The 22,980-nt window shown below is 47.8% G+C and overlaps 2 protein-coding genes across 13 annotated transcripts in view; one reads left to right on the top strand and one right to left on the bottom strand.

Annotated features, from left to right (window-relative positions):
- Positions 1-12,177, bottom strand: part of CRYZL1 (crystallin zeta like 1) — a 53,634-nt gene extending 41,457 nt beyond the window's left edge. The window contains exons 1-2 of one of the 2 annotated variants that reach the window (XM_008274936.4): positions 12,025-12,177; positions 2,588-2,659 (exon numbers count right to left, since the gene is read on the bottom strand). In XM_008274936.4, coding sequence (XP_008273158.3) covers positions 2,588-2,659; positions 12,025-12,126 — 174 coding nt within the window. In that variant the 5' untranslated portion in view covers positions 12,127-12,177. The remainder of the gene's footprint in view (positions 1-2,587; positions 2,660-12,024) is intronic. The other variant, XM_002721285.5, reaches the window with a different exon arrangement.
- Positions 12,178-12,767: 590 nt separating this feature from the next.
- ITSN1 (intersectin 1) overlaps positions 12,768-22,980 on the top strand; it is a 222,353-nt gene continuing 212,140 nt past the window's right edge. For 5 of the 11 annotated variants that reach the window (XR_007914559.2, XR_011387720.1, XR_011387719.1 and 2 more), the window contains exon 1: positions 12,805-13,048. The gene's annotated coding sequence lies outside the window, so the exon portion shown is untranslated. Of the gene's footprint in view, positions 13,049-22,980 lie in introns of all 11 variants that reach the window. The other 6 variants (XM_051833606.2, XM_051833605.2, XM_051833604.2 and 3 more) reach the window with 3 other exon arrangements.

Raw genomic sequence — 22,980 nt, 5'->3', positions numbered from 1 at the left:
TAGTAAGTGAGGTAACTTTAGTGAGCTTAACTTGCTTAGTTGTGTTCAGAATAAACTGCTTTCAATCTGCTACATGTATAAGACTATTACAGCTGTTCTGTTTTCCTAATGCATTTCATAGCAGCACCCTGAGCGACTGGAGACTTTGATGGGGTTACATGATGGTACAGCAGGTTGAATCTGCACCTGCACCACTGGCATTCTTAAGTCCTGGCTGCTCCACTTCTGACCCAGCTCTCTGCTAACGCACATGGGAAAGCAGTGGAAGATGGCCTAAGTCCTCGGATCCCTGCTTCCAATCTGAGAGACCGAGACGGAGTTTCAGGCTCCTGGTTGTGGCCTGGCCCAGGCCTGGCCATTGCAGCCATTTGGGGAATGAACCAGTGGATGAAAGCGTCCTCTGTCTCTCCCTCTCTCTGTGTAACTAAATGTCGACTGATTTACTTAGTTAGAAAGCAGACAGCAGCAGCAGAGAGTGAAGCAGAGTGAGAGAGAGACAGAGAGTGTGAGAGTGAGAGAGAGAGAGAGAGAGAGCGAGAGAGCAAGCTTCATCTGTGGTTCACTCCCCAAATGCCTGGCCAGAGATGTGCCACACTAAAGTCAGGAGCCAGGAGCTGCATCCCGGCCTCCCATGTGGCAAGGACCCAAATACTCGAGCCACTACCTGCTGCCTCCCAGGATGCATCAGCAAGAAGATGGATGGGAACCGGTATAGCTGGGACAAGAACGAGCACTCTGACATGGTGATGTGGTGGCTTATTCTGTTGTACCACAATGCCTGCCTCTGTAAAATTCTTTAAACAGCACAGGTACACAACAATATGGACGATCAAGACCGGTGCTGTCGTGTAGCCGGTGAAGCCGCTGCTGGCAGCACTGGCTTCCCATACGGGTGCTAGTTTGAGTTCCGGCTGCTCCACTTCTGATCCAGCTCTCTGCTATGGCCTGGGAAAGCAGTGGAGCATGGCCTAAGTCCTTGGGCCCCGGCACCCACGTGTGAGTCCTGGAGAAAGCTCCTGCTCCTGGCTTTGGATTTGCCCAGCTCCAGCCATTGAGGCCATTTAGGGAGTGAACCAGCAGATGGAGGACCTCTCCCTCTCTCTGCCTCTACCTCTCTGTAAGTCTGCTTTTCAAATAAACAAATAAATATTAGAAGGAGAGAGTTCTTCAATCTGCTGGTTCACTCCTCAAATGCCTTCAACAGCTGGGCCAAAGCCAAGAGCTCAGAGCTCCATCCAGGTCTTCCATGTGGGTGGCAGGGACTTGGGTACTTGAGCTATCACCTGCTGCGTCACAGATACATTAGTAGGGAGCTGGACTGGAAGCAGAGTAGCCAGGACTTGAGCTGGCCCTCTGATATGAGATGCAGGTATCCCAAGAGGTAGCTTAACCTGCTTTGCCATAATACCTACCCCAAAGTAATTTCAAGAGTTTCATTTAAGGCCAGCACCGTGGCTCACTAGGCTAATCCTCCGCCTGTAGCACTGGTACTCTGGGTTCTAGTCCTGGTTGGGGCACTGGGTTCTGTCCCAGTTGCTCCTCTTCCAGTCCAGCTCTCTGCTGTGGCCCGGGAAGGCAGTGGAGGATGGCCCAAGTGGTTGGGCCCTGCACCCACATGGGAGCCCAGGATGAAGCACCTGGCTCCTGGCTTTGGATCGGCGCAGCGCACCGGCTGTAGCAGCCATTTGGGGTGGGGGGTGGGGGTGAACCAGAGGAAGGAAGACCTTTCTCTCTGTCTCTCTCACTGTCTAACTCTGCCTGTCAAAATAAAAAAGTTTCATTTAAGAAACTTTTGTTCAGTTACTTCTTCCACTCAAAATAACTTATAATGAGTTATTTAAAAGTTTATTAAGGGGCTGGTGCTGTGGCATAGTAGGTTATGCCTCCAACTGCAGGGCAGGCATCCTATCTGGGTGCTGGTTCAAGGCCTGGTTGCTCTACTTCCCATCCAGCTCCCTGTTGGTGCACCTGGGAAAGCAGTGGAGGATGACCCAGTCCTTGGGCCCCTGCACCCATGTGGGAGACCTAGAGGAAGTTCCTAGCTCTTGGCTTTGAATTGGTCTAGCTCTAGCCATTCTGGCCATTTGGGGAGTGAACCGCAGGATGAAAGATCACTCTCTGTCTCCCGTTCTCCACCTCCTGTAACTCTGCCTCTCAAATAAATAAATAAATTTTTATTTATTTTTTTTAAAAAATTTTGACAGGCAGAGTGGACAGTGAGAGAGAGAGACAGCGAGAAAGGTCTTCCTTTGCTGTTGGTTCACCCTCCAATGGCCGCCGTGGCCGGCGCGCTGCGGCCAGCGCACCGCGCTGATCCGAAGCCAGGAGCCAGGTGCTTCTCCTGGTCTCCCATGGGGTGCAGGGCCCAAGCACTTGGGCCATCCTCCACTGCACTCCCGGGCCACAGCAGAGAGCTGGCCTGGAAGAGGGGCAACCGGGACAGAATCTGGCGCCCCGACCGGGACTAGAACCCGGTGTGCCGGCGCCGCTAGGTGGAGGATTAGCCTATTGAGCCACGGCACTGGCCTTAAATAAATCTTTTTCAACAAAAGTGTATTATGTATAGAAAATACACAATTTCTCTTACCCTTTCTTGAAATAGAAATGTTATTTCTTCGTTTGTGGAACTCTGTTGAAAATATAAGCCTTTCATGGTCACCTAAAAAACATACACACAAAGTCTTCAGGAAAAAATGGAATTACAGATGAAAAATATTGCTGGCAAAGGATCAAATGATAATTATGAATACAATCTTCAAACAAGGGATTTATATTATAGTTCTTGCAAATAGTGATCAGAGCAGATCAGAGAATATACAGCCATTTCTGGGTACATGTCTCACTAAGAATGGGTTCACAGTTTAAGCTTTCACTATAAAGGTGAGCATATGCTTAATTTCAGTTTCTTGTTCAATAAAAACATATTGCATGTACTTAAATCCACGAGGGCCAAAGAAACTCATTTTTGTTTGCCAGTGGTTTAAAACTATTATCTCTAAACTTACAAATCTTAGCGTTCAAAATCTTAAAGACAGCTAAAAGGGGAAAAGTGCATAGCAGGACTCTGATTGACACTGTGACCATCATTCTTCCACACAGGTCTATTAATCACTTCCTGCCGGTATTTACCCCTGCATCCTGTGCCTCCTGCAGCATCTCTAAGGATTCCATAGTTCTTCCTTTAATTTTCATAGTTATCACATTGCAGCATTATTTTTCATATAAATTTTATAGATGAATTAAACACAGAAAAGTACAAAAATCTTAAGCATGTAGTGTGTCCAAGTTTCCAAAGTGAATACGTCTACATCACAGGGACACACAGGACTGGACTACAGAAGCTCCTTTGTGTCTCCTCCAGGCTCCACCTTCTCTCCTTCTCAAGATACTCAATATCCTGAGGTTTCACAGCACAGAATGGCGTCATCTATTTTTTTTTTAATTGTATATTTTTGAGTCCTACTGATGTTGTTTGTCATTAAAACCCATTCAATCACATTGCTATACAGAATTTCCCTGTATGAGTAAACTACAACTTAGCCATTACAGTACAGACATTAGAATTGCTTCCAGTTTAGGGATATAAACCGTTAAGAATACTTTCGTAGAGACTTTTTGCGGAAGGTACTATCACTGCATTTATTTTATGGATTAGGAGAGTGGATCTTAGAGTCCTGCATTCTCACAGTACCAGCTGGGCCACAAACCACGTTACCAATTCTAAAACAAATACTTAACCACTGCAGTGTTTCATGCTTTCTTACTGAGCTGCTAATGTCAGACACTAGAATACTTTATCCTTTAAGACTGAAATTATTAAGTGTTTGTTGACAGAACTGAATACATAATTTGCAGGGCTCAATACAAGATGACAGTGTGTGGGGAATCTTGTCCAGAAAGTGCTAGAATTTCTAGACAGCGGCAGGAAAGCATAGGTTACTTCTGAGTGTGAAGCCTTGTAATAAGACTGCTTAGGCTGTGTATCCATGATGCCAGCTCTGTGCGCTGAAACTCAGTGGATCTAACTGGATCCCCCTAAAGGATTTTCACTGATTGGAGTGGAGGATGTGATAACCAAAGGCTGGAGCTAACAGAAATGAAAACACATTGAAGACAAATATAATAGAAAGTACGCAGGCTGCACGTATCAACAGTATTGAAAAAACAGGGCGAGCCAGGTGAACTGATTAATTCTAACAGGTTAGTTACAAAAGATCTTTACTTGTGCCAATGTGTTTGTTGGGTAGTCGGGGGTGGGAGAGAGGGGAAGAACTTAAGCACAAAGCAGCTATGAATTTCCAACATTAAATAGAATCTATTCCACCTAGCTATCAAGTCTCTCTAAAATGCATACCCGCTCGCCCTGGTTTGCTTTACCCACAATTTTCCAGGACGTTCTCTGTATTTGATTTGGTTACTATGACTTCCCAACATGTGGTTACCTGCCTCGGGTCTTCCAGGCACGGCCTGTTCTGTGTGCTGTGCTTACTTCAGATTCCACTAAGTAAACAAAGCTCAAGCCCCACACCCTGTCGGGAATCACCCCCAGCGACACTCAGTCTACCACACTTATTCCAGGCTCCTAGATTTTGTCACACACCAACAGAAAAAATCTTGCTTAATTTTACTAACTAGTGGGGTTTCTCAGTTATTGCTTGGGACAATCACTATAAATAAGTCTCTGCACCTACTTGGTCTGGATTTATAGCGTTGGTTTTAGAGAAGCAGAATAATTACACATAAATATCTTTATTTAAAAGTATTTCCCTTTGTGATTCTGGGAGCCATTGGCTTGGTTTTCTCTGACCACTGAATGTCTCCCAGATCAATAGTTACATGGACCTTATACTACACTCCAGTTTCCAAGATCCTGGAAGATAACTGCTTGGGCTCCCTTAAAGCAAATACTATATGCACAGTGATATTAACATTTTAGTCAGATCATCCTTAAAAAGTTCCCTCAAATTAGGTACATATCAGCCTTGCTGGTGGAAAGAAATCATGATTAGTTAGTCCAAGTAAGAAATGTGTATCCTCAGAGCTAAAAAGTAAAGAGAGAGCTGTTTTCACAAAAGTGGCCAGAAAAATTAAGACAATTATTAATTACTTGTTTTGCAAACCCAGAAAGGCACAATGAATTTCTGGCAATAAGAAAGTAGGAGAATGAATGGTCTGAAGGCCTGTATGGTTTCTTAGGTACTGGTCAAGATTAAATGGAATACTAGTCTATTATTTAGTAAAATGCTTACTGAATTTAAAGTTATGTGCACACAGGAAATAAATAACTGAATATTTTATAAAATAAAAGTTGAAATTAAATATACAATACTATGGCATTTCTAAGAGTCATATAATTTCAAAATTTTATGTTGTACTGTAAATTTTGCTATATCAAAAAGTGATATATAAAATTTAAGCAATTTTTAACTTCTTTATTTGAAAGGCAGAGACACACAGAGAGACAGAAAGACAGAGATCTCCCATCTGGCAGTTCATTCCACAAATGCCTCTGACAGCCAGGATATATGGCCTGACACTTTAATTTTTAATAAGGGTTATATACTGAAACTTGTTATGGAGTGGGTGTTTGGCCTAGTGGTTATGTGTGGCTCTAACTCCTGATTCCAGCTTCCTGCTAATGTAAACTCTGAGAGGCAAGGTTGAAGAAACTCGCTACCCAGGTAGGAGACCCAGATTGGGATTCTGGCTCCTGGCTTCAGCCCAGGCAGTTGTTGGCATTTGAGGAATGAATCAGCAGATGGTAGCTTGCCCGCTCTCTGTCTCCACCTCTAGAAAAAAAAGAAAAAGAAAGAAAACACTAAAAATAGTTATTTCAAATAATTTCTTGTTCAAAGCAGAAAGAGGGCTTTGTATAAATTTAAAACTTGATTATAATCACTTTAAGAAAATAGCTAAGAAAGATATTGATCTATTAAAGGATTTCTTTTCAAGATTTATTTATTCGAAAGGCAGAGAGGGAGAGAGAGAGAGATCGATCTTTCATCCACCGGTTCAGTCCCCAGATGCTGGCAACAGCCAGGGCTGGGTCAAGCTGAAGGCAGGAATCCCATCCAGGCCTCCCTGGAGGGCGGCAGGAACATCAGTACTCCGGGGCCATTGTCTGCCACTTCCCGGGGTGGGGGCATCAGCAGGAAGCTGGCCAGGAAGTGGAGGAGCCAGGACTTCAGTCACTCCTACATCGCACCTGTGCTTCCCAAGCAGAGGCTTAACCTGCTGTGCCATAACCCCAGCCCTGTGTTAGGGGATTTCTAAAAAATCAATAGGAAGTAATTCCTGATGCTTTCATCACTGCTGTACCAGCAACATGAACTGCGCCTACGCTTGTCCACCTCCACTCAGTCCCCCAAGGAGCTCATCTATTAATAATCATAAATAAAGCCTCTACAGATCATTGCTTACCAATGTGTTCAGGTCAGAAGTATCCCGAGTATCAGATATCCTCAAATTCCACAAACATGAAGACTCGTCTTTCTAACAAACAGGTTTTGCTCTCATCTCCACACTTCAGGGAACATCTTACGGCTGCTGACGTCCCTCTTCAGTATTATCAACCACAAAAGTTATTTTCTTTCATGATGTCCTGCCTGCCTTGCTCACTTCCAAGGGCCCTCACCTCAGCACAGGTGACATGAGAACACCTGACCGCCTCAGGCCTGGGATATCACCCGAGATAGTGGAAGGGTTTCATTTATCTCCCTCAAATCCTACCCGTTCCTGAAAGCCCAAACTCTTCTTTTATGCTCAAGTTTTTATTGTTTTCTCATACAAAATTTGCAATACTATGATCACTACAGATTCAGAGTTCAGTTATGTTTCTAATCCACTCTCATTGTTATTTTGGAGAAAGCAGATTGCCAAGCAGCTAGGCTACAGGAAGACAGATGAAAACAGACTTGAAATGCGGTCCCATACGCTGGACGTGTGGGCACCCAGTGCCCTAGTCCCTATCCAGCCTCAGAACTTGTGCAGAGCTCAGCATTGTTAGGGGGAAAGATCGTCAGTTCTATTTTGATCATTTGGGAAGAGGTGACTTAACAGTAAGTTTTAACAATGCTCTTATTAATCAGTAAGATCTTTCACGTGGATGTCCACACAACAGAAAGACAGCTGTTATCAAAACAAGTACCCAAACACTTGGTTACAAACACATGGTCAGCATAATCAAAGTAACTGGATGGAATTCTGGTTCAATACTGTACTCTGTAGGTTGTGGGTGATGTAGTGCCAGACAGGCCAGCTGTGCGTCCAAGGAGAGGTGACAGGAGGTCCTAACAGTCGGAGGACTTCTCTTCATTATACAGGCAACCGTCTCAAGATGCCTGTATGTTCTTGGACACTTCGCACAGGCAACAGCTGCACTGATCCTCTGTGCCTATTGCAGGGCGGGCACAGGAGATGCTGTGACAGTGGCTATGCCTAGCGAATAACACATACTTCCAAGAGTTTTTATTTTCAGGATTTAGGTAGTCTAATTTAAGAGTTAAAAATGGGGCTGATGCTGTGGCGCAGCAAGGTAAAAAGCCCAGGGGCCTGCAGTGCCGGCACCCTATATGGCTATCGGTTTGAATCCTGGCTGCTCCACTATTGATCTGGTTCCCTGCTAATGAGCCTGGGAAAGCAGTAGAAGATGGCCCAAGTGCTTTGGGTCTGTGCAACCCATGTGGGAGACCCGGAGGAAGCTCCTGGCTCTTGAGTTTGGATTGGCTCAGCTCTGGCCACTGCAGCCATCGGGGGAGTGAACCAGTGTATGGAAGATCTCTGTCTCCACCTCTCTCTGCAACTCTTTCAAACAAATAAAAATAAATCTTTTAAAAAAGAATTTAAGAAATAAAAACATGGAAAATGAAGTTCTGAGGTCCTGGTGGCTGGATACAGTTATGGAGCTTCATAAAGAGTCAGGAGAGTGGGATGGGGGATTAATGACCATCAAGGTCTCTTCTAATTACAACACTTTTTTATTTTAAAGATTTGTTTATTTTTATTTGAAAGTCAGAGTTACACAGAGAGGAGAGGCAGAGAGAGACAGAAAGAGAGAAAGTCTTCTATCCGATGGTTCACTCCCCAACTGGCCGCAACTGATGGAGCTGCACCTATCTGAAGCCAGGAGCCAGGAGCTTCCTCCGGGTCTCCCATGTGGGTGCAGGGGCCCAAGGACTTGGGCCATCTGCTACTGCTTTCCCAGGCCACAGCAGAGAGCTGGATTTGAAGAGGAGCAGCCGGGACTAGAACTGGCGCCCATATGGGATGCCGGCACTGCAGGCCAGGGCGTTAACCCGCTGTGTCTCAGCGCTGGCCCCAACACTTTCAATTTCTATGAATATTATCAAGTCATACTTGACTGAATTTATACATGTGAGGCAGGCATCATCTCTAAGTTTACGCAACCTGAGATCTAAACATAGGTGGGAAAGCAGAAAGAGAACATTACTTTTTCGATCTAAGTTGTAGCAGAAGCAAAAGAGAAAAAAAGACATTTGCTTTGCAACAAGTGGTTTCCACCAAGAGTCTATCTAGCACGTGGCTCCCAATTATGACTTTTTAAACAATCTTTTGAGAGATTTACTATTTTCTATAAGAGATTTACTGTCTGTTGATTTACAAGGTACATTTTCACTTAAGAATCTAGGATTTCTTACACAAGGGACCCCTCTACCTGTACCTCAGGGATGCATGAGTTGGGATGGTCACTCTCCCAGAGACTGGAAGGTTCTGGTCTAGTTCCTGTTCTGTGAGGGGCCATTTAATACTGCTTAATCTAGAACAACAAGAACTTCATCATTTATATATATATATATATTTTTTTTTTGACAGGCAGAGTGGACAGTGAGAGAGAGAGAGACAGAGAGAAAGGTCTTCCTTTGCCGTTGGTTCACCCTCCAATGGCCGCCGCAGCCGGCGCGCTGCGGCCGGCGCACCGCGCTGATCCGATGGCAGGAGCCAGGAGCCAGGTGCTTCTCCTGGTCTCCCATGGGGTGCAGGGCCCAAGCACCTGGGCCATCCTCCACTGCACTCCCTGGCCACAGCAGAGGGCTGGCCTGGAAGAGGGGCAACCGGGACAGAATCCGGTGCCCCGACTGGGACTAGAACCCGGTGTGCCGGCGCCGCTAGGCGGAGGATTAGCCTAGTGAGCCGCGGCGCCGGCTCATTTATATTTCTGAATGAGCATCACATGTCCCCATATTGTGCTACTGGACGAAAATGGAGCCCACGGTGTGACTACCTGTAGTCTACCCTTTAGGATGGCTTCAGCACAGGACACTGGGAGAAGGGACCTTGGAACTAGTGGTAATGAGGGAGACAAGCAATTGTCTCATCAGTTACATGTCAACCCTCCAAGAAATTTGACCCAGTCTTCTCCATCCACTGACATTACTGCAGTTGTAAACGCTTCCTTAATTTTCCAATTAACTAGAAGTTCTTGTAGAAACCAATTCCTGCTTCAAATGTAAAATATGAGTTGTAATTTTGACTAAATATTTACAAAAAAATTCAAAATCAAGAGGAAAATAATGTCACTAAAACGCTGTAATACACAAAAGTGAAAGAATATTATTTTGCAAAGCATCATATTTTAGCATATGTTTTCTTGCTTTTCTCTCTTGGTGTTGTGTTGCTCTTTGATTCTAAAAGCTATAAAACTGTCTTTGGAATATTCTGTGAGAAGTACATAAGGGCCAAAAAATTATTTTTATCTATCATAAAAAGAAAGAGTTCTTGACAAACAAATCCAAAAATCACTGATTCCAGAGGGCAGCATTGTAAAAATACCAAGGTTTCCCCACTTCCTTCATTAAGAAGGGGCACAGGGGCCAGTGCTGTGGCATGGCGGGTAAAGCCACCACTTGCAGCGCTGGCACCCAATATGGGTGCAGGTTCGAGTCCCAGCTGCTCCTCTTCTGATCCAGCGGCCTTCTAATGTGCCTGGGAAAGCAGTGGAAGATGGCCCAAGTCCTAGGGCCCCTGCACCCACGTGGGAGACCTGGAAGAAGCTCCTGATTGGTCCAACGCCATGACTGTGGCCATTTGGGGGAGTGAACCAGTGGATGGAAGATATCTCTAGCTCTCTGGAACTCTGCCTTTCAAATACACTTGATCTTAGCCAGAAGACTGAGAAATGCTAATTATGCCTTTCAAATAAATAAATAAATACATCTTAAAAAAAGGGGAGGGGAGGTACACAAATGAATTTAGATTCTTTACTGCCCAGAGTATACTAGATCCAGAGGCCCAAGTATCTCCTTGAGGTTTTCAACTCTCTGCACTCCAGAAATGATTCTAAATGCACAACAGAGCGTGATAAAAGTATCAAAATATTTCACTCCAAATGGTAGGCTCCTCCCTACCATAAGCTGAAGCAGGAACAATGAAATAATCTGAAAGAAAAGGCAATAACTACATACTGCAGTGGTTGACGGGTAGAACTGCGCAGTGAGAACAGAACCCAGGGGGCCGGCGCTGTGGCGTAGTGGGTAAAGCACCACGTTCCGTGAGGTAGCCCATGTGGGTGCTGGTTCGGGTCCCAGCTGCTCCACTTCCCACCTAGCTCTCTGCTGTGGCCTGGGAAGGCAGTGGAGGATGACCCCAGTCGTTGGTCCCCTGCTCCCAACTGGGAGACCCAGAAGAAGCTCTGGGCTCCTGGCTTCGCGTTGGCGCAGCTCTGGCCGTTGCAGCAAACTGGGGAGTGAACCAGCAGATGGAAGGCCTCTCTCTCTCTCTCTGCCTCTACTTCTCCCTCTGTGTAACGCTTCCTTCTCAAGTAAATAAATAAATCTTAAAAAAAAAAAAAAAAAAAAGAACAAAACCCAGTCTGAATCCTGACACTCCCACTTACTAGTGCACGACTTCAGGCTTTTTAATTGTAACCTTTCTGGACCTTGGAATCCATAGCTACGAGATACGGAAACAATGGTGATGACCTCGAAGGACTGCTGCAAGGGTTAAACACAGTAAAATATGGAAGCACGGGGCACAGGCTTGCTTTCAGTAAACGTGAGCTATTTTTCCTGCGAATCGGGCAGAGACCACTTTAGTTTGGAAGCGCATTTCCCAAGCAGCCGAGGATTTGGTCACCGCAACCTTAATGGGAACATGGCTAATTTTCTGCAGTGTGGGCCCTATCAGTTGGATGCGCTCTGTGCAGTAACCGCCACAAGCCACAGGTGGCTACTGAGCACTGGAACTGTGTCTTGTAGATACGGAGGTGCGCCCTAAGGGTTAAGTACACATCACATTTGTAAGACTTAATACGGAAAAAAAGAAAGAAATATCTCACTCTTAAACTATCCGACTCCGGTGTTTGTTGAAATAATAGCATTTTGGGCACACTGGGTTACAATAAGCACAACTGAAGTTCACGTGTTTCTTTGCACTTTTTAAAAACGTGGCTGCTTGGACGTCTAAGCCCGCACGGGGGGCTCGCAGGCGATCCGCACCGGCCACGGGCGGGGCAGAAGCTCGCGGCCTCGTGGCGGGTGCACGCGGGAACACGCGGGAAGCAGGGGTCCCTAGGGCCGGGCCCGCTCTCTCCCGCGACCCCGGGGCCGCTCCAGCCTCCGCTCCAGGCCGCACCCGCGGCTGGGCTCAGTGCACGGTACAGAAGCGCTGGCCTCGGCTCACTGCTCGCAGCGCAGGGACAGGCAGGCCGGGGAGCAGCTGGCGGAGGGGCGAGTCGGGGGGAACCGCGAGAACCGGGGCGCGCGCGGGGGGCCAGCTCCAGGAAGGAAACTTGCAGCCCGCCGCCTCCGGGCGTGTGGAGGGAAATGCAGAGCGAGCGAGAACCTGCAGCCCGAACGGTGACGGGCCGGGGCGGTGTCAGTCACCCCGCGGCTCGCCCGCCCCTCGGCGGCCTCGGCTCAGCTAGGCCCGCGCTCGAGCCGGCTGAAACCGGGGTGCGACGCCGACCCACGGCCTCCCCGGGGCCGGACGGCTCCGCCGGGCGCCTCTCGAGCCTTCGCGCCCCAAGTCCCGCTCCCCAAGCCACACAACGCGCCTCCCGGGGCTCACCTGCGGGGGAGCAGCCCCAACGGCCTGCGCCTTCGCCTCCGCCGCCACCTTCCAGGCGTTCCGCAGAGAGCCCGCCCCCTCGGGCCCAGGCTGTGCTCCCATTGGCCGGGCCGCCCGCCACTCCGGCGGGGCGGGACCGGACTCGCAGAGGCTGTGGAGAACGCCGTAGCAACCGAACTCGGAACTACAGCTCCCGGTATGCTCGGCTCGCCTCGGGCGCTACCAATAAATGGGCCACAAAGGATTCGCCTGCAGGGGTTCTCTTTTATGCAGATCTCCCTGAACACCACACCCTTCCCCATCCCAGCGGTATTCTCTAGCTCCCTCCTCGGACCGTGTCCGCTTCTCTTTCGTCTCCGCGTTCTCTCTTAGGAAGCCTTCTCTTAGGTTGAACGCATCCTATCTAGTGCATGGCAGGCCGACGGTCAGATACAACCGTATTGTTGAACACCCAGTCTATAGGTCCCCACAACGATTTCCCACACTAGAAGCCTTCGGTTGCCTCCTTTGCAAGACTCTCAATCCGCCAACTCTAAGCTTGCCGATTGGCTCACTTGGCTGTCACTCTGCAGGCTTCCATCTTTTTTTTTTTGCCCTCCCCCTCCCGGCTTTTTATGCCTGCGGTGGGCGGGGCCAGATGTAGGAGGCGGTGAGGAGGTGCGGGAGCCTTCCTCCTATTGGCGGAATGTTGTCTCCACCCATCTATGGGCGGAGGCGAAGGCGTGGTTGGAGGCGGGGGAGGCCAGAGAGGGAGATGAGGAGATAGGCGGGAGCGAGGGAGTGAGGGAGGGATCGGAGGAGGTAGAGAGGAGCAGAGGGACGCGGGGCGGGAGCGCAGCTTGGTTGCTCGGTAGTACGGCGGCTCGCGAGGGAGGCTGCCGAGCGGGCTCCGGGACGCACCGGGAGGCGGGCGGGCGGGCGCGCGGGGATGGTGCGGGGCTGCGGCTCCGGCGTCCTTCGGCGCGACGTGTGAGCTGCACTGATTTGTCCCCGGGGCGGCAGCGCGGACCCGCCCGGAGATGAGGTGAGAAGCGCACAGGCTCGCGGCGGCCTGGACCGCTGGCGGCGGCGGGGCGGCGGCGGCGGGGGCGGGGGTCGGCGTGAGGGTCGGCGCGATGGCCGCCCGGGGCGCCCGTCCCGCGTCCCCCCGGGCCGCCCTTCGCCCTCGGCCGCGCGCCGGCGGCCGCCCCTCGCTCGGTCCTTGCCTCGTCCTGAGGGCCGGCCGGCTGCCCGAAGCCGGGAGGCCGGGGCGCCGCTAGCGGCCGGGGGACGGGCTCGGGGCCGCCCGGCGGGCGGGCTCCCTCCCTGGCCAGGGGCGTCGCGGGCGCGCGATGCTCCCGGGGCTGACCTCGCTGCCCTCGGCTGCCGGGCAGGGCCAGGCTCGCCGAGCCCCCGAGCTGGCAGGGAGCGGCGTGCGCCGCCCGCCCGTGCCGGGGCCTCGAGCCCGGGCTCGCCCCTCTCCTCTCCGGCGTGCGGACGAGACCCTGTCAGTGAAGGGCAGGCGATGCCGCCCGGCCCTGGGCGAGCGGCGGGGCCGCCGCTGCGGGCTCCCGGGCGGGCGCGTCCCCGGGGTCCGCGCGTCCCCTCGCACCGGCGGGGCTTTGTGGCGTGGACCCCAGGCCCCACGGCGGTGGCTTTTGCTTGGCCCCGCGAGGGATGGGCGCGCCGTCCTTTCACTCCGTCTGCCAACTTCGTGGATTGCGCGTCCTGCGGGCAGTCTTTTGTTGGGACGCGGAGCGAACGGGGCTTGGCTCCTGGGGAGGGAGGTGGGCGGCTTCTCGGCGGAGCTTGGGGCCGCGGGCATTCCTGAGAGCCTCGTCCATGGGAAAGTTTCTTTCCAACTTTGCCATCCGCGGTGCCGATCGGGGCGGCAGAGCCGGCCAGAAGCCGCCCTTTGTGCTCCGCTGCCGGCATCCGTGCGCGTTCCGCGGTCCAGGCGCACGGAGCGTGGAAACAGACCCATTGAAAAGTGTGCACAATGCCAGCAGACGCCGTGCGCGCAGATGCGTCTGGAAAGCCTCAGCTCTGTCAGCGGAGAGGCGGTCTGACTAATCCCGCTGGACGGATGGACAGAAAGGCTCGGGGATCGCCTGGATTACCGAGGGGCAGGAGCCGCAGCCGGCAGCCCGCAGGCCAGCGGGGTTGCGCGATGCCACCCGGAGCCCCCACAGGGCAGGAATGCGTTTGCTGGGATGCCTTTATTTTTAGATGACTTTTCAAATACCCTTCATCGTTATTGCTTCTACTGGTCCATCTCTGAGAACAAAATACTGCTTTTGCTTTAAAAATGTCTCCTAGTTTGCTCGTGACATGTCGTTCTAATGAGTGCTTATAACATTACAGAGAGAGAGAGAGAGAGATTCTGCAGGAGATTTTGGAATGAAACCCAGGAACTTATAAGGGTACTGAATTAAGAAATGAAGGGTACTAATTCCGTGATAGTGTTTAAAATGTTTCAGACGCTTAGAAGTAGCCCAGAAAGGAGGGCTTCTGATGGTACAGTTAAAAATATGGTGTTTCTTTATCTGAGATTGTGTCGGATGGAATCGCTGGAGAGCATGATAGCATGATACCTCCACAAAGATCTATTATTATTCTGCCCGAGTAGGAGAGGAAATGAACACATTTTTAATGTACTTTGGAACCCCGTGGATTGTCCGACACTAAGCATTGTGAAATAGGGCATAAAATGAGTGCTAGCAAAAGTTAGTTCTGGGAAATATTTGCCCCTCTTAGCTTGCTTGCTTGCTTTCGTCTCTTTTCTTTGCAGTTAACTGGCAATTTCCTTTTTCTTAGTGCTTCCTTAAGTTTGTTTTCCTCAAATGCTTAATCCAGGCAAACTCCGAGTTCCTGTAAGGGATTAAGTGGGAGGAGCTGGTAAATTCCTCTATTCATATTCATCTGAATTTGCTAAATTTATGAGTTACAGGCAAGGGTTTCCTGGGGATTGTGTTTACATCACTCAGTTCAAACTCCACTGCCCCAGGCTGTTCTGTTTTGAATGGTCATTGCCTGCTGAACTGCTCCACTTACTGATTGGATGTCTCGAAGTCTGGACCTCAGATCACTGTCACTTACCATCAGCATTAGCTGAAGTGCTTGGTAACATACAGGTTTCTTGTCACTGTGCCACAGAACCAGACGAATCATTATCTTCCGCAAGTTCTCCAGGAATTTCTCCCACACAAGAAGGTTGGAGAACCACTGTCGTCTGCCATGCTTCCTCCCTGGGCATCTCCTGACTCCGATAGCGAGTTTTTCAAGTGACAGAATGAGCTTTATACCTTTGGCTGCTGATACAAATCTAGTGGTCTTGACTTTGAAGATAGGTAATTGTACCTATAATATACATTCCAGAATTGCAGACAGAAGTTCAACTTGGTATCCCCAGTGCTTGAAATAGTGCCTGGAGGACCTCAAGGAAGCATTTGCTGAGTGGATGAGTGGTGCAGCCAGTTTTTTAAGCTATATTACTTGTGAAGTCAATCTCATCACTTAGTGGTCCCTGAATTTATAAATTAGGAGCCACAAGCACTACACCCTAATGATTTCTGTGAGTTTGGATAGTGTTGGAAAGATGGGGCCTCTCCTGGGCACAGACTGCCCTAGGTTTAGATAAGCAGGAAAGACGACTTCCAGCAAAGTGTTGCCCTAGACACTCAAAACATACATTTAAGCCACAGTGCTGCAGTAAATCATTTTATGCCATAAAAACCGGTTTCCAGAAAGTGTAGAAAATTGGTGTGCTTCCCAGTTACAGGTTTCACGGGAATCCAACCTTCACGTCCGTTTTTTGGAATCTGCCACAGGTGCTTAACGGCAAAGACTGGGTTTGCTCACGCAGCCGGTGACTTTCTTCTGGTTACCTAACCTCTCCGTGCCTTCAGTTTTCTCAGCTGAAATATCGATAAAGCTTTAATACTTTTTTTAAAAAAAAGATTTACTTACTTGAAAGGCAGAACATCAAATAGAGAGAGAGAGAGAGATCTTCCCTGTGCTGGTTATCTCACTCCTCAGATGGCCACAGCAGCCGAGTCTGAAGCTGGGAGCCAGGAGCTCCATCTGGGTCTCCCATGTGGATCACAGGGGACCAGGCACTTGGTACTCATCCACTTGCATTAGCAGGAAGCTGGATCAGCAGTGAAGGACCTCCTGTCAGCACTCCAATATGGAATGCTGGCCTTGTCAGTGGAGGCTTAACCTGCTGAGCCCCAACACTGGCCCCCAAATTTAAATACTTCTAAGTGCTTACATAAGTTGGGGCACATCCATTGAATAAATTGCGGTTATCTTGATGAAATATCACATTTAAAATTCAATTCAAATATAAAATATATCAAAGTCAAAAGTTAACAGTTTTCATGCTACTATACTTTATGCTAACAAGTAAAGTCTGTTGCTTAAAGAGGTCCCACAGGGCCAGCGCTGTGGCGTAGCAGGTAGAGCCGCCGCCGGCGGTACTGGCATCCCATATGGTGCTGATTCGAGTCTCCGCTGCTCCACTTCCGATCCAGCGCTCAGCTATGGCCTGGGAAAGCAGTAGAAGATGGCTCAAGTCCTTGGGTCCCTGTACCCACTTGGAAGACCCAGAAGAAGCTCCTGGCTTCAGATCGGCACAGCTCCAGACGTTGTAGCCATCTGGAGGAGTGAACCAGCAGATGAAAGACCTTTCTCTCTGCCTCTGCCTCTCTGTAACTCTGCCTTTCAAATAAATAAATAAATCTTTAAAAAGAAAAAAGAGTTCTTACTAATTTCTTTTATTAAATATGTATAGTTTTTAGGTGATAACTAGCTTAAACATTAAAAGTATTTTAGGAACTATGAAATATAATGTAAATACAAATTTTAAAAATGAATTTTTTTTTGACAGGCAGAGTGGACAGTGAGAGAGAGAGAAAGAGAAAGGTCTTCCTTTACCGTTGGTTCACCCTCCAATGGCTGCTGCGGTCAGAGCGCTGTGGCCAGCACACTGTACTGGTCCGAAGCCAGGAGCCAGGTGCTTCTCCTGGTCTCCCATGCGGGTGCAGGGCCCAAGCACTTGGGCCATCCTCCACTGCACTCCCTGGCCACAGCAGAGAGCTGGCCTGGAAGAGGGGCAACCGGGACAGAATCCGGCTGGGACTAGAACCCGGTGTGCCTGTGCCACAGGCGGAGGATTAGCCTAGTGAGCCCGGCGCCGGCCAAAAATGAAATCTTGTGATCACTTTCAACTTAATTGTATTACTTTAGAACCAGTCTGATTATCTTTTTTTTTTTTTAATATTTATTTTATTTATTTGAAAGGCAGAGCTACAGAGAGAGAGATCTTCCATCTGTTGGTTCACTCCCCAAATGGCTACCATGGCTGTAGCTGGACTAATCCAAAGGCAGGAGCCAGGAGCTTCTTCTGGGTCTTCCACGTGGGTGAAGGGGCCCAAACAATTGGGTCATCTTCCACTGCTTTCCCAGGCATAAGCAGGGAGCTGGATAGGAAGTGGACCAGCTGGAACTTGAACCTGTGCCCATAGGGATACTGGCACTGCTGGCAGCAGCTTAACCTGCTATGCCACAGTGCCAGCCCCCTGATTTTTTTTCTAATCATTTTTTTTGAAAGGCAGAGAGAAAGAGACAGATAGAGATCTCCCATCTGCTGATTCAGTCCTCAAGTGCCAGCAACAGCGAAAGCTAGGAACTCAGTCTGGGTCTCCCATGTGGGTGACAGGGACCCAACTTCTTGATCCATCACAGGTGCCCCCTGATGGCTGCATTAGCAGGAAGCTGGAATGGGAAACAGCTGGGACTTGAACCCAAGCACTCTGACACCGATGCAGGTGTCCCAAGCTATATCTTAATCACTACACCCAAATACCTGCCCCAATGATATTTTTTGATGATCAGCTAATATCCCTTATATTAAAAAAAGTAGAGAAATTGAAATATAGGAAAATAAAAGTATAAAATTATAGAATACCCATAATTCCACCATTAGAGTGCATGTCTCTCCAAATCCTTTTTTTATGTGCATGTAACTTCATCTACAGTTTTTGATATCCAGCTATATATATATACACATACATATAACTTTTTTTTTGCTTAAGATCATGAATGTCTTATGTCCACTGCAAATTCAGTTATTCAGTTTTTCTAACTGAATAGTATTTTGTGTTGAATCTGTAATGATTTAACCAGTTTATTTTTGTTAGGTATTAGTTTGTTTTTTCCTTCCACCACAGTCAGTAACCTTGGAATGCTTGCTCTGCATATATCTGTAAGATTTTCCCTTCAGGGTAAGTTTCTAGAAGTGGAATGGCAGGATGAAATACATGACATACACACACACACACACATACATACATATATATATATTTGAAAGGCAGAGTTACAGACAGAGGGAGAGGTAGAGAGAGCAATCCTCCATCTGCTGGTTCACTCTCCTGATGGCTGCAACAGCCAGGGTTGGGCTAAGCTGATGCCAGGAGCCAGGAGCTTTTTCCAGGTCTCCCAAGTAGGTGCAGGGGCCCAAGCCCTTGTGCCATCCTCTGCCACGTTCCCAGACACATTAGCAGGGAGCTGGGTTGGAAGTGGAGCAGCTGGGACTTGAACCAGTGCCCATATGGGCTGCCAGCTCTGGAGGCAGTGTCTTAACCTGCTGTACCACAAAGCTGGCCCCAAGATATGATAAGTTTTAAGATTTTTGATATGTGTTTCCAATTTACCATTTAGAAAGGTTGTAGCAATTTACACTCTGATGTGGTATGTGAGCCTCTTGGACTTAACCAGTGACAAGCCTGGTGACATTTTACTTTTGGGAGAAATAATGAAATGCTAGTATGACCTGTCCACTAGTGTGATATGAAAAGCCAGAAAGTCATGTACCTGTAATAGTGATGGCTAACATCTGCCAAGTCCTTTCACAGCATGTATATGCATCAACTCCCTTGAACATCACAAAATCTCTCATTTTACAGCTTAATTTGCCTTGGAAACTGAGGTACCAGCAGTTCAGTAACTCAGCCAGCCGGCAACTGACTAAGCAGATTTCTTTCTTTTATTTTTATTTTTATTTTTTTAAACTTTTATTTAATGAATATAAATTTCCAAAGTACAGCTTATGGATTACAATGGCTTCCCCCCCATAACATCCCTCCCACTTGCAACCCTCCCCTTTCCCACTCGCTCTCCCCTTCCATTCACATCAAGATTCATTTTCGTTTCTCTTTATATACAGAAGATCAGTTTAGCATACATTAAGTAAAGATTTCAACAGTTTGCTCCCACACAGAAACATAAAGTGAAAAATACTGTTTGAGTGCTAGTTATAGCATTAAATCTCAATGTACAGCACACTAAGGACAAAGATCCTACATGAGGAGTAAGTGCACAGTGACTCCTGTTGTTGACTTAACAAATTGACACTCTTGTTTATGGCCTCAGTAATCACCCTAGGCTCTTGTCATGAGCTGCCAAGGCTATGGAAGCCCCCTGAGTTCACTGACTCTGATCATATTTAGACAAGGCCATGGTCAAAGTGGAAGTTCTCTCCTCCCTTCAGAGAAAGGTACCTCCTTCTTTGATGACCTGTTCTTTCCACTGGGATCTCACGTGCGGAGATCTTTCATTTAGGTTTGTTGTTTTTTTTTTTCCCCCAGAGTGTCTTGGCTTTCCATGCCTGCAATACTCTCATGGGCTTTTCAGCTGGATCCGCATGCCTTAAGGGCTGATTCTGAGGCCAGAGTGCTGTTTAGGACATTTGCCATTCTATGGGTCTGCTGTGTATCTCACTTCCCATGTTGGATCATTCTCTCCCTCTTTTATTCTATCAGCTCGTATTTGCAGACACTATTCTTATTTATGTGATCCCTTTGGTTCTTAGTCCTATCATTATGATCAATTGTGAACAGAAATTGATCACTGGGACTAGTGAGATGGCATTGGTACATGCCACCTTGATGGGATTGAATTGGAATTCCCTGGTATGTTTCTAACTCTAGCTATTTCTAAGCAGATTTCTAACTGTAGAGCCTAAAACTCTTAGTCCATTTACTGGACATATATTTATAGACATTCGGGTGATTTTTATATCCTGATTTCTATTGTGGACTAACTTAGTCCTCATGTTGGTTGATGTATATGTTAGGCAGGGAGTTGGTTGGCTAAGTTAGCTCACATATAAGCCTTATCAACTGTCTGTCATTCATTTGTCAAAGCGGTCGTGTTATCTTTCCCTTGGTGGTTTCCCTCAAGTACCCTGCATGAAAAACAAGACTGGAGTGATGGAGAAGCACCTCTGTAACTGAAATCTGAAAAGGCAATTCACTTGTGATGCAGCCTTGCCTTGCACACATTAGACTCTACAGAAGTGTGATGGGGCAGGCAATGGGGATCTGTCTAGGCATTTTCACACTGATCAGTCTGCAGATTTGAGGTGGTCTGTGTGAATATCTAAATGTGGAGAGAGGTCATAGATCGACCAGGAGATAATTAAAAAACAAACAAACAAACAAAAAATATATTAGTAGATGTGAAGGAAGTTAAGCTTTTTTATTTTTAAATTTATTTATTTATTTGACAGGTAGAGTTACAAACAATGAGAGAGAGAGACAGAGAGAAAGGTCTTCCTTCCATTGGTTCACCCCCCAAATGGTCGCTACGGCCGGCGTTGTGCCGATCTGAAGCCAGGAGCCAGGTGCTTCCTCCTGGTCTCCCATGTGGGTGCAGGGGCCCAATCACCTGGGCCATCCTCCACTGCACTCCCGGGCCACAGCAGAGAGCTGGACTGGAAGAGGAGCAACCAGGACTAGAACCCAGTGCCCTTATGAGATGCCGGTGCCACAGGTGGAGGATTAGCCAAGTGAGCCAAGGCGCCCGGCCTGGAAGTTAAGCTTTTGTTCCTAAAGTTTGCAGCCTTTTAACAAAGTGAATTTCAAACAAGCTAATGTCTTGGAATTCACCACTGCTGTCTTAAACTGTTTTAGCTTTTTTTTTTTTTTTTTTTTTAAAGATTTATTTATTTGAGAGGCAGAGGTAGAGAGAGATCTTTCATCTGCTGGTTCACTACCCAAATGGTGGCAATGGCCAAAGCTCAGCCAGTCTGAAACCAGGAACTTCTTCTGGGTTTTCCCACGCGGGTGCAGGGCCACCTTCCACTGCTTTCCCAGGCCATAGCAGAGAGCTGGATGGAAGTGGACCAGCTGGGACTTGAACCAGTGCCCATATGGGATGCCGGCACTGCAGGCGGGGGCTTTACCTGCAAAACCACAGCGCCAGCCCCTCTTAGCCTTTTTTGAAGCAGAATTGATAGGTAGCTTGGAGACAATGTTGGTGACATTGTTTTGGCGTCAGCTCTGGCCTGAGTTTGTCTGGACTGACTAGTGAGGTGGGGCGGCTGTTGCTCAGTTTTTCAGCTGATCACCAAAACCTGCCTGCACTGTTGTGTAGTGCAGGGTTGCACCGTGCTGTGCCGGGTTGATGCTGAGTAGAGCCAGGAGGTGAACTGAGGGATGTGGCAGAGTCCTGGATTCAGCTATACGTGAATGTGGAAATAGCAAGGTCAGAGCCAGCGGCTAAAGTTTTATCTTTGGTGGGTAAAATTAAACGACCCCTCTAATATAAGAGGCTGGTGCTTTTGATCCCCTGTTGGTTATAGTGAGCACTGGGATTGCTTTTCCTCGCACTTTATCTGTAAATCCTTGTAGTGTTTGATGGCATGCAATTGCAAGGCGTGGATAAGGTTCATGAAAAAGGACAAAGTCAGCTGGCCATCTTTACTAATGTAGTTGTGGCAGCACTGACTCTTATGATCAAAGCATTGAATCAAGATGCCGTTGAAGGCATTTGGGGTGTTTGTGTGTGTGTGTGTGTGTGTGTGTGTGTGTGTAGGGATAATTACTTCGCTCCAACACAGATTTCCTGAGCAGGTTTATTGTTCTAATGAGGGCATTGTGTTGTTTTATATCAAGTCACTGTATAAACACATCATTCCTGTGCATCATTTATAATAAATCTGTATTATGGATTCAGTCTTTTCCAAAAATCATTTCTGCTGTAAAATTAAGATAATAGATTTCAAAAGCAATACCCTTTATTTCTGAGATTATTTGAAACTCAAGTGCCTTGTTCTTGATGAATTGTTACATTTTGGCAACTGAGGTATAAAAGCTGTATAGCTTTTAATGATTGAATCTTTGGAAAATTGACCAAAGTATTAGTGCCATTCTTGGCGTGTAAAGGTTTCAGTGAGTAATAGTTCCTCCTCCCTCCATTTTCAATAAATAATTACTGTTAAACAAAGTCAGTAATTGATAATTTATCTGAACAGGTGGCACTGTTTGCTTTTAGATCCCTTCAGATAAAATTATAGTAGTTTTTTTTTTTTAAGATTAATTTACTTTGAAAGGCAGAGTTGCAGAGAGAGAGGGAGAGAAGACACAGAGAGGTCTTGCATCCGTTGCTTTGCTTCCTAATTGGCCACAACATCTGGGGCTGGGCCAGGCCGAAGCCAGGATCTTCCGGATCTCCCACATGGGTGCAGGGGCCATCTTCTGCTACTTTCCCAGGTGCATCAGCAGGGAAATGGAGAAGCCAGGACTAGAACCGGCGTCCGTATGGGATGCTGGCACTTCAGGCAGTGGCTTAACCACCGACTATGCCACAGTGCCGCCCACAGTTGTAGTTTTAACATTTTTTTTTAAGATTTATTTATTTATTTGAAAGTCAGAGTTACACACAGAGAGAAGGAGATGCAGAGAAAGAAGTCTTCCATCTGCTGCTTCATTTCCCAGTGGGCCGCAATGGCTGGAGCTGCGCCAATCCGAAGCCAGGAGCTTCTTCCGGGTCTCCCATGCGGGTGCAGAGGCCCAAGGACTTAGGCGATCTTCTACTGCTTTCCCAGGCCTTAGCAGAGAGCTGGATCGAAAGTGGAGCAGCCGGGACTTGAACCGGCATCCATATGGGATGCTGGCACTACAGGCAGCGGCT

The sequence above is a fragment of the Oryctolagus cuniculus genome, chromosome 4, assembly GCF_964237555.1.
Source record: "Oryctolagus cuniculus chromosome 4, mOryCun1.1, whole genome shotgun sequence".
Lineage (NCBI taxonomy): Eukaryota > Metazoa > Chordata > Mammalia > Lagomorpha > Leporidae > Oryctolagus > Oryctolagus cuniculus.
This window is presented reverse-complemented; position numbering and strand designations above follow the sequence as displayed.